The following is an 11,013-nucleotide window of genomic DNA, read 5'->3' as shown; positions in this document are numbered from 1 at the left end:
TATATTGTTCATACATCTGCATTATATATAATAATATATATGATATATATATTATATTTATGATATAATGAGTATATTATTTCTAGATCTGCATTATATATAATATATCTATATAAAAAAAGAGAGACAGTGGTTTTGCAGCAACTCCTGCTAGGAAAGCATGTCCACATGGTGCTCTGCAGATCCCATCCCTAGCCCTTGCCTGAAAGCTGTCCCTGTGATGTCCCATGGCCACTTTTGGCCTCCTCCTTTTCCTTACTGGACTTACTCCTTTGCCTCCCTTGTATGGGCTGGCTGGGGAGGGGATGATTGATGGGCAGGTTATTTCCAGGGTGGGCTGGAGGTGCAAGGCAGCCCGTTCCCCCTCCCGGGTGCATTCTCAGCTGCTAAGAGTCTTCTTGGGATGTGCTGGCTCAGCTCTTTCAGCCAAGGACAAGAGCACTTGGGGCCAAAAGGGTTCCTGCCCATCTGAAGCTGGTGAGGATTAGGGTTCTTGTCCTTCCAGCCTTGTGCCTCTTAGCTTGAACAAAATCCAAAAAAATAACCTTTGCTTTCACCTTTGAGGGGTGGGAGCAGGCAGGAAGTTTTTGGTCTCACAAAAGTTTCCCATGTGTTTTGATTTCCTTCCAAACTGTGGGTTAGTATTAACTGATTGGTTTTATTACACCCATAAATCTCAGTCAAGACCAGACCCTGGTTTTTCTGCCACTGTGTGAAAAAAAACCAAACCAAAACAACCAATGATTGCCTTAAGGTGCTACCAGCCTTGATTTCAGGCTGTGTTTGCTGGGTATGAAGTAATTTCCCCCAAAAGGTAATCCAGAGCCAGCTGGAGATTTTCCATTTCCTTCAGGAAACGTAATCCTAATGGCAAAAAAAAAAAAAAAAATACTGCTCTTAGCAGATTGCTTGCTTTTATTGCCTTCTGGATGTAAATACAGTTTGGGTTTCTGGGCTGCTTTGATGCCAGTTGGTTACATGGCCCCAAGAGCCTTCCTCATCCTGGGAGGCTGTTGTTATCCTGCTCTGTCTCTTGCCTCTGGTTTCCAGGGACCAGGTGACTTTCAAATGCCACAGAATGGACAGACAACTGGTGCTTTTTCAGGCAAAAACCTCTTTGGTTTCCCAGCCAGAGCAGCCAGCTACAGCCTCAAATTCCAGCCCCTCCAGACAAAGCCACCAAAGCTGCCCCTTGCAAGGCTGAAATCTTCACCTCCCCCTCGCCTTAGCCTGGGGGGTTTCTGCATCAGGTTTACCTCTGCATTCTCTACCAGTGCACTTCTTATTAATTCATATTCTTTGGGCCCCAGGAAACCCCTCAGGGTTGGGGTCTCGTGGTGGCAGGGATGCTGGCATCCTCCCTTGGCTGTCACAGCAGAGGGACAGATGCCACACCAAATCCCATCTGCATTTTGCAGCGCTGGGATTAACAAATATGGAAGGGTGTAGGGGAGCAGCCAACGTGACAACCCCCAGCAAGATGTCCTTAGAGCTAAATTGGAGCCTGGATGAGCTCATTCCAATGACTTCGTGGAAAGGCTGATTGCAAAGACTCCCGGTAACTTCAATTCCCTGGGAAAGAGCAGCATGGGCTGCATATCCCACAGACATTTGCTCTCTGGATGCATACTCAGGGCTCTTGAGCTGATTTCTTCTCCAGTATTGAGCAGTATTATTCATCTTCTCCCTGGGGTGAGAGGGAAGAAGAGTTTAACCCAAAGCCCTTTAAAACTCAGCTCCTCTTGGTTTGTTTTTTTTTTAATTTTTTTTTTTTTTCCCCCTTCACCTTGGAGGAAGAAAATGTGGGTTTCTAAATTACAGGCAGAACCTGGGGGAGGATTGGCCATTGCTCTGAGTCTTTATAGATCAGGCACTTTGGAAGAATCCAACAGCTGGCAATCTGGCACTTTCCCTCTTCTGGCTTCTGCTGGGAGAAGCTTGCTGTCCCACTGCATAACCCAACACACTGTCAAGAGCTATTAGCCATAGCTGGAATATTTTTTGGAGCCTGAAATGAGGTTGCAAAGCTATTACACTGCTGGCTACTGTGCAGAGAGCAAGTGGCAGTCTTTATTCTGAAGATTTGATCATCTAGATAAAAAAAGACCAGGGGAGAGGGACCAGAGCTGTTGTAGCATCCCAGTAAGAAGCAGCAGGAGTTGATGCAGCAAATCAGTGTTTTTAAGAGCTGAATTTCCTCCCAAGTGTGAAATTCCTCCTGCCCAGCAGGGTTAGAGTCCCCATAGTACCCTTTGGGATGGCTGCTGCATTTGAGGAGTGGGGAATCACAGCTACCACCTTAAAAGCAGCCTGGGACCAAGAGTTCACTGACCCCAAACCTTTTGTCCTCTTGGAGGAAATCATCCTCCTGTCCAGCTACTCAGATTGGGTCATAACCCAGCATTGCTGGCACGACTTCCAGGGCAATGCTGAATTTCAGAAAGAGGATAAATGAGGAACTAGCAGAAAAAAAATGCTGGCTGTTTGTCACCGATTAGAAGAGGAGGGGTTTAAATCCCTTTGGTGCTAACGTGTGGTGCCCAAGGTCATTGCTGGGGATCAGAGAGGATCCCTTATAGGGCAGGGTTGGAGCCTATGGGATTACTGCCTTCCTCTGAAATAGAAAGCTGCTGAGCTGCAGTTGTTCCTTTTGAACCCAAGTCAGCCCACCTGCTCCTTCAAGATGTCTCTCATATGTCAGCTGAGCAATGAAGTCATGAAAGCCAGGGTTCTTCTAATTTAAGACCCACTGGGGATTTGGAGGAAGTTTTGGGGTCCCTTCCCCACCTTCTCCCCCTCAGTCAGGGCAGAGGCTGCTTTTAGCTGAGCCCTGGCATTGCACTGCTGCTCCCCATCATCCTGCTGTAGGGGGGGATGTGACCAGGATGCTCCCCAAAGAGCTGCACTGCACCCTCTGACTGGCTGAGCCTTGGCTACACCCCTTTTAGGGCTGTAAGGATCAGCAGAGCCCACATCAACTCAGCAGAGTGTCCATATCCAGTCCTTGCACTGCTCTGCTGCAGCTCTCAGGGGGTGATGGGCTGTGCAGAACTGCAAAGGGCCATGGCTGGGGTCATTTCTGCCCCATGGTGCAAGGCTTGGGTGGGATAAATCCAGCTGGTTATAGCCATGTGAAGCCCCAGTTGGGCAGTTCTCCCCCTAAACTAATCAACAGGTAATTATTCATTCATTCATCAGCTCTATAAGCCAGACATTGCTACATCAGGCCCTTTTGGGTGCTGCCAAAGAAATAGTTATGGCTGGGAATCTTGCATCTTTAATTTTTTTATTTAGCTCTGACTAATGCTTTGGAGCTGGTGCCTTCCCACTTGCAGTAGTGTAACAGCAGAAAACATTTCTCTGATCTTTCTGGAGTGATGGAAATGTCAGATGGGTGCAAGAGGACACCTGTCTCCCAGAGCTTTGGAGTTTTTGTAACTTAAAGCCAGGTTGCTGGGGCATGTCTCTCCAGATGATTTTTTCCTCTTCCCTTCTCCTCTGCCCTGGCTGCCCAAGGTTTGTGCTGCTCCCAAATTGGCAGTGTTGGTGGGGAATTGGCTGCTGGGTTGAAAAGCAGGTGCTTGTCTTTTTTTGTCCTCAAATGTCAACCCATCTGCTCCTGCTTTGGCATTTTCCCAGGAGGCACTCCCAGTAATAACACCTTTTTCTCTTTCTTTTTTTTTTTTTTTTTTTTTTTTTTTTTTTTTTTTCTTTTTTTTTTTTCTTTTCCCCCTCTTCATCTTTTGTCTAGGAACTCACTGCCAACATGTCTGATACTGAGGAAGTGTAAGTAGAGAGAAAGCCACCTGCATGTTCAGCTGCTCAGCTTGGCTCCAGGGATGGAGCAAGGGCATCCCCATGGGGAGGAGATGTTGGGGACCACTCCGTGCATCCCCTGAAGCAGTGGGGAAGAAGCAGCTTGGATCTGAGGTGTCCAAGGGTCCCATCAGTGTTACCTGACAGCCTTCCACCTCTCTCTGCCCGTCCCCAGCAGCCATGGCACTACACCTGGAGGAGGAGGAATGAACCAGGGTGGGAGAAAAGGCACATCCTGCCCTGGTTTAACAAAACAAATTTAACAAATAGACCAGATGCAACAAATGTTGTAGCCCCCTAGCAGATTATTCCTGGGCGTGGATCCATATGGAATGAGGAACAGGATTTAAAGCAAAGTGCAAACCCTTTACTGATCTTTCCACCCAATGGCTGCTGGAAGAGCCCAGGGAGAAGGGGGGAAAAGAAGAAACAGGCTTGAAAAGGCAGTGCACTGGGTTGCTTCAGTATATGATTTAAAGCATTGCAATAATCAGGAGTGGAAAGAATATTTCTCTCCTTTCAATAACCTTTTTTCCTCTCTCACAGGGATCAAGGAGAGGGTAAGTCTTCAATCTGTCTCTGCTTCCATGTGGGTCTGCAGCATTCACAGGCTGTGTCTGTCTTCTCCTTTCTGCCTAGTGTTGATATTTTACCAAAACCCACGCTGATATGGTTCGGCAAAGCTGAGATATCTTCTTTTTGTCGTTGTTGTTGCACGTTGATCTGACTGTCACGAGTGTCTGGTGGTTTTACACCCCCGGCCCCAAGTTGCTGCCCTGATTGTGAGGACACTACGGTTTTTGTAGGGGCACTGCCATCTGCTGGCTATTTATTTTGCTGCTTTTATGTGTTTTAAAACATAGAAACCGACAATACATACAAGCAGTAGACATAGAAATATATGTTTGTTTTCTTTGATGTTTTCTTCTTATACTTTAAGGCCCTCTCTGCCACCTCTTTCCTTCTGTCCTGCGTGTGTGCCTGAATTCCCATGAGAAAAATCTATACAGTCTTGCCTTCCTCCCCTTTTAGACTTCATCTTTTCTTTTTAAGTAAATTTCTTTGCTTATTTGACTTGGAAGTGGCCTCTCAGAGGCCACCTTGCCCAGCATCCCTGTGAGTGGGAAGGGCTCTGCCATGGGTAATGTCCTACGGGGGCATCGAGGCTGATGGTTGATTTGTTTTACTGTTTTTTTTTTTTCCCCCCCCTATTTCAATGCAGAGGAATACGAAGAAGAAGGTAACAAATAACCTTGGAATGTCATTGATCTTTCTTTCATTCATGGCCCTGCTTTCTCCTTGTCTGTCTTCCACCCTTCTCTTTGGGGCTTGCCACTAAAGGCCACCTGAAACACTTGATCCGAAATCAGTCGGAACCCAGAAAACAACCAGGCTGGAGCTGGGAGGTTCTGAGCATCACATTGTGGTGAAGTCCAGTCCTGGTGGGAGCTGTAGGGATGGGCTGTGAAGCTGGGAGCCAACCTGGCCTTAAACTCAGAGCATTTTAGAGCAGGGACTTGCACAGAGCCCACGCATCCCAACATTTCCATTTCACGTCCACCTCTCGAGTTCCAACTTGGAAAAGGAAAAGGAGGGGGGTGCCCAGCTCCTGAGGAGCACCTGGCAAAGCACTGCCAGGGGTCTAAAAGGTGAAGCAGAGAACCGACTGGCAAAGATGAAGTTTTTTAACATGCTTTTAGCTGGCAAAAGGAGATTTGACAAGCTGCGAGAGACAGAACGCAGATCTGGAAAGATGGAGCATGAAAAGCCCCCCTCCCCTGGGCTGTTTCAGCTTTTAGGGGGAGAGGAAGGTTTCTGAGGACGTGTCAGTGTCTTTGCTGGGCACTTTTGACAAGTTGGCTTTAGTTGAGGCCCTGTCACCCTTCATTGTCCCAAGGTGTCTGGGACAGAGGTGAGGGTCAAACATTGGGCTTTTTCCCAGGATCTGCCCTTAGGCATCTTCTAAGGGGTGAAGAGCAAAACCCGTGGCTGGGAGGTGGAATATTTGCTCGTGGAAGGCATGGGACCAGCTCTGAGACACAGACTTAGCCCTGTGTGGAGATGTCTCTCTTGGGGAATTTATACACAGATGTCTGTCTTGGAATTTATACACAGAGGGGGCTTTTATGGCCATGAATTGTCAGCAGTGGTGGTGGGAACAGAGGTGTGACTGTGGCTGAGCCCACTCCTACCCCATGGAACATGGGGATGTTTCTACCCTAAGGCACATTTTTCTCCCTCTGGAGGTCTCAAATCCCCCAGCGTTGCCTCCAAGGGAATCAAAGGCTCAAAGAAAGAAGACAATGATGCTAAGCAGGTTGTTGAGATGCCTCCAGCCATGGTCATGTCTGTAGTCCTGCAGAGAGGGACAGAGCCAGGGAGGTGAAGGGGATATTCATGCTCCATCCTTCATGCCTTGTCAAACATCCAAAGAGAAAGCAAAGGGTGCTGCATCTCCAGACAAGCCTTCCCAAAAGGAGAACCATTTCTTCTCACCTTTCTCCTTCCTCTGCTAACTGTCTTCTTCTGAGTTTCAAGAATTTAATGATTAATATCATAGGCAGGTGACTTCCTATTTTTTTTTTTAATCTGCATGACCATCACCTTTGAGGTTTATCTCCCCACTTGTGCTTGACCTTTGTGCTCTCTCCCCAAGCCATCCATTTCCTTTCCACGTAACTTCATTCCATCACCTTCTAACCACTTTTCCCTCCAGGCCTCAGCTCACTCCAAGATCAATTTCTAACAGTTTTCTGTTTTCATTTTCCTGCTTGCTGTTGCTTCTGGTTCCATGACACTTGCCACCTGAAGCTCAGGGAGAAGGTATGTGACATGGCTTCTGCTTTCTTTCTCGTTTTGGAGGAAGAATTTGTGTGAGAAAACCCAGGAAATGGTTCACACCCAGTGGCTGAGGCCTGGTCCTGAGCCCCAGACATCAATGCCATGATGGACATTGATGGCACTTATTGAGCTGGTAGGAACCCAGGCCTGCTCTTTGGTTTAAAAACCAAACCAAACCATATAAAAAATATATATACATGCATTTTTATATATAAAAATACAATATAAACACGTGTATATTTAAAAAATTATACGTATATACTCGTGTGCATATGTATATATTTTTTCCATATACAAATATACATATATGTATATGGGAAAAAGCATGTATTTATTATTTTAGCATCTATTTATTTATTTGGACTACCATTTTGGAACTGCTTGCCTTTTTTTAGTCACAAAAATGGCAAGTCCCTTTCTTTCACTCCAAAAATTTAGATTTTTTTTTTTTTTTTTTAAAGGCGACACCCTGCAAAGTTTGTGGCCCTCTGCTGAAATTCAGAAACAAATTTCTTTGAGATTGCAAAAATGGATAAATGCTGGCAAAATTTTTCACCATTTCAGAAAAAAAAAAAAAAAAAAAAAGATTCAAGCCAAAAAGGGAAGCATTTTGTTTTTGGTTCAAAGTAAGTTTTAGAAACTTTCAGCCAGCTCAATAAAGAATGAAATATAAAAAAAAAATTCAAGCCAAAAGGGGAAGCATTTTATTTTTGGTTAAAAGTAAGTTTTAGAAACCTTCAGCCAGCTCAATAGAGAATGAAATATAAAAAAAAAATTCAAGCCAAAAAGGGAAGCATTTTATTTTTGGTTAAAAGTAAGCTTTAGAAACTTTCAGCCAGCTCAATAAAGAATGAAATATAAAAAAAAAAATTCAAGCCAAAAGGGGAAGCATTTTATTTTTGGTTCAAAGTACGTTTTAGAAACTTTCAGCCAGCTCAATAGAGAATGAAATATAAAAAAAAAATTCAAGCCAAAAGGGGAAGCATTTTATTTTTGGTTAAAAGTAAGTTTTAGAAACTTTCAGCCAGCTCAATAAAGAATGAAATAAAAAAAAAAAATTCAAGCCAAAAGGGGAAGCATTTTATTTTTGGTTAAAAGTAAGTTTTAGAAACTTTCAGCCAGCTCAATAGAGAATGAAATATAAAAAAAAAAATTCAAGCCAAAAGGGGAAGCATTTTATTTTTGGCTAAAAGTAAGTTTTAGAAACTTTCAGCCCGCTCAATAAAGAATGAAATATAAAAAAAAAAATTCAAGCCAAAAGGGGAAGCATTTTCTTTTTGGTTAAAAGTAAGTTTTAGAAACTTTCAGCCAGCTCAATGAAGAATGAAATATAAAATAAAAATTCAAACCAAAAGGGGAAGCATTTTATTTTTGGTTCAAAGTAAGTTTTAGAAACTTTCAGCCAGCTCAATAAAGAATGAAATATAAAAAAAAAATTCAAGCCAAAAGGGGAAGCATTTTATTTTTGGTTAAAAGTAAATTTTAGAAACTTTCAGCCAGCTCAATAAAGAATGAAATAAAAAAAAAAAAATTCAAGCCAAAAGGGGAAGCATTTTATTTTTGGTTAGAAGTAAGTTTTAGAAACTTTCAGCCAGCTCAATAAAGAATGAAATATAAAAAAAAAATTCAAGCCAAAAGGGGAAGCATTTTATTTTTGGTTAAAAGTAAGTTTTAGAAACCTTCAGCCAGCTCAATAAAGAATGAAATATAAAATAAAAATTCAAGCCAAAAAGGGAAGCATTTTAGTTTTGGTTAAAAGTAAGTTTTAGAAACTTTCAGCCAGCTCAATAAAGAATGAAATATTGGATGCTTTTCTTAAGATAGTTTTCATTTGTGGTCACAACCCCATAATTCAGCACCATTTATAACCCCATAATATCCCCATTAAAAGGTGATTTTTAATCCTCTCTTACCCTGTCATTCCATCAATTCATATCCTTGCCCATAACTGCCCGGGAGCTTGGTAAACCTCAAAAAAATGTTCCAATCAGACTTTTCTTGCATTAATTTTCTCCTCCTATTCCCTTTTGCTCCTGTTTCCCACTTGCAGAAGAGGTTCAAGAAGAAGGTGAGTGACACAGCTTCCCAAAACCCCTTCTTTCCCCCCAGCAGGACCCAATTTTTGGAAGAAAACCAAGAGGCAGGAGCAGGATGCTGGGCCAGCTGCTCACCAGTAAAGGGGTTTTCTTGCCCCTCGCATCCCTTGCACCCCAAGTGCAGCACACGGGGGCTGTTGCTGCCCCTCTGCTGGGGTTGTGGGGAGGGGGAATACAGATCCCACCCCCCCAGCCAATCTGCAGCAGGCTCTGAGGTTGATTTTTTTAATTTTTTTTTTTTTGTGATGCCTGCAGTGGGGTAATTGGGGTCTTGTGGGTGGAGCTGGAAATAAAAATCCGTCTGGGGAAAGCAGTCTGTGGAGCTATGGGAGACCTAGCACAGGTTCTATAGGATCTGATGTTATAGAGGGTGTATAATGATATTTAATGTAAAATAATGGAAAATAATGTAAAAGATGAAATGTTTTTATAAAATATAAAAATATGGAATGATTATATATAGTGTATATGGTTATATACACTGTAATAATATATAATGTACAATAATAAAAATATTCTTATAAAATATAAAAATACAAAGTTTTATGTAGTGCATATAATAATATACACTATAGTAATATATAATATGAAATATAAAAGAAGAAATATTTTTATAAAATATAAAAATATGGAATAATTATATATAGTGTATATGGTTATATACACTGTAATAATATATAATGTACAATAATAAAAATATTCTTATAATATATAAAAATACAAAATTTTATGTAGTGCATATAATTATATACACTATGTTACATATAATTATAGTTATATATAATATAAAATATAAAATATAAAAATATGAAATTATATGTAGTGGATATAATAATATACACTATAGTAATATATAATATGAAATAATATAAAAGATGAAATATTTTTATAAAATATAAAAATATGAAATAATTATATATAGTGTATATGGTTATATACACTATAATAATATATAATGTACAATAATAAAAATATTCTTATAAAATGTAAAAAGACAAAATTTTATGTAGTGGAAATAATTATATACACTATATTATATATAATTATAGTTATATATAATATAAAATATAAAATATAAAAATATGAAATTATATGTAGTGGATATAATAATATACACTATAGTAATATATAATATGAAATAATATAAAAGATGAAATATTTTTATAAAATATAAAAATATGAAATAATTATATAGTGTAATATATATAATATTAATTATATAGTGTAATTATATAGTGTATATAGTCATATACACTATAATAATATATAATGTACAATAATAAAAATATTCTTATAACATATAAAAATACAAAATATGCATATAATTATATACTCTATATTATATATAATTGTAGTTATATATAATATAAAAGATAAAATATTTTTATAAAATATAAAAATATGAAATAATTATATGTAGTGTATATAATAATATACACTATAGCAATATATAATATGAAATAATATAAAATATGAAATATTTTTATGAAATATGAAATAATTATATATAGTGTATATAATTATATATATAATTATAGTGTATATAATTATTATTAATTTCAAGAATTTAGGTATATAATTATTATATATATAATATATTATTATATATTATAATAACTAGTATTATTATATATATAATATATTATTATAGTGTATATGGTTATATACACTATAATATATAATGTAAAATAATATAAAATATTTTTATAAAATATAAAAATATGAAATAATTACACATAGTTATATAATTATATACACTATAATATACAATGTAAAATAATATAAAATATTTTTATAAAATATAAAAATACGAAATAATTATATATAGTCCTATAATTATATACACTATAATATACAATGTCAAATAATATAAAATATTTTTATAAAATATAAAATTACGAAGCAATTATATATAGGGTATATATACACTATAATAATATACGATGTAAAATAATATAAAATATTTTTATAAAATATAAAAATATGAAATAATTATCTTTAGTGTATATAATTATATACACCATAATAATATATAAAATATATAATATAAAATAATATATTTTATAAAATATAAAAATATAAAATAATTATATACAGTGTACATAATTATATAATTATATAGTGTATATAATACATATAAGCCTATAGATAATATTCCATATTACAGACAATATGGAATATTCTATACTGTACATGGCATATAATCTATTTGTGGGCTATAACACACAGCAATATAACACAAACAATATACAATATAAAC

The 11,013-nt window shown here is 38.4% G+C and overlaps 1 protein-coding gene across 1 annotated transcript in view; it reads left to right on the top strand.

The window, feature by feature from the left end:
* The first annotated feature begins 3,766 nt into the window (after nucleotides 1-3,766).
* Nucleotides 3,767-11,013, top strand: part of TNNT3 (troponin T3, fast skeletal type) — a 29,049-nt gene continuing 21,802 nt past the window's right edge. The window contains exons 1-4 of the mRNA XM_071762421.1: nucleotides 3,767-3,786; nucleotides 4,363-4,376; nucleotides 5,039-5,056; nucleotides 8,708-8,725. Of these exons, the coding sequence (XP_071618522.1) occupies nucleotides 3,767-3,786; nucleotides 4,363-4,376; nucleotides 5,039-5,056; nucleotides 8,708-8,725 (70 nt within the window). The remainder of the gene's footprint in view (nucleotides 3,787-4,362; nucleotides 4,377-5,038; nucleotides 5,057-8,707; nucleotides 8,726-11,013) is intronic.

Source organism: Heliangelus exortis, chromosome 18, assembly GCF_036169615.1.
Source record: "Heliangelus exortis chromosome 18, bHelExo1.hap1, whole genome shotgun sequence".
Lineage (NCBI taxonomy): Eukaryota > Metazoa > Chordata > Aves > Apodiformes > Trochilidae > Heliangelus > Heliangelus exortis.
The sequence above is the reverse complement of the archived record's forward strand: the minus strand, read 5'-3'. Positions and strand labels throughout refer to the sequence as shown.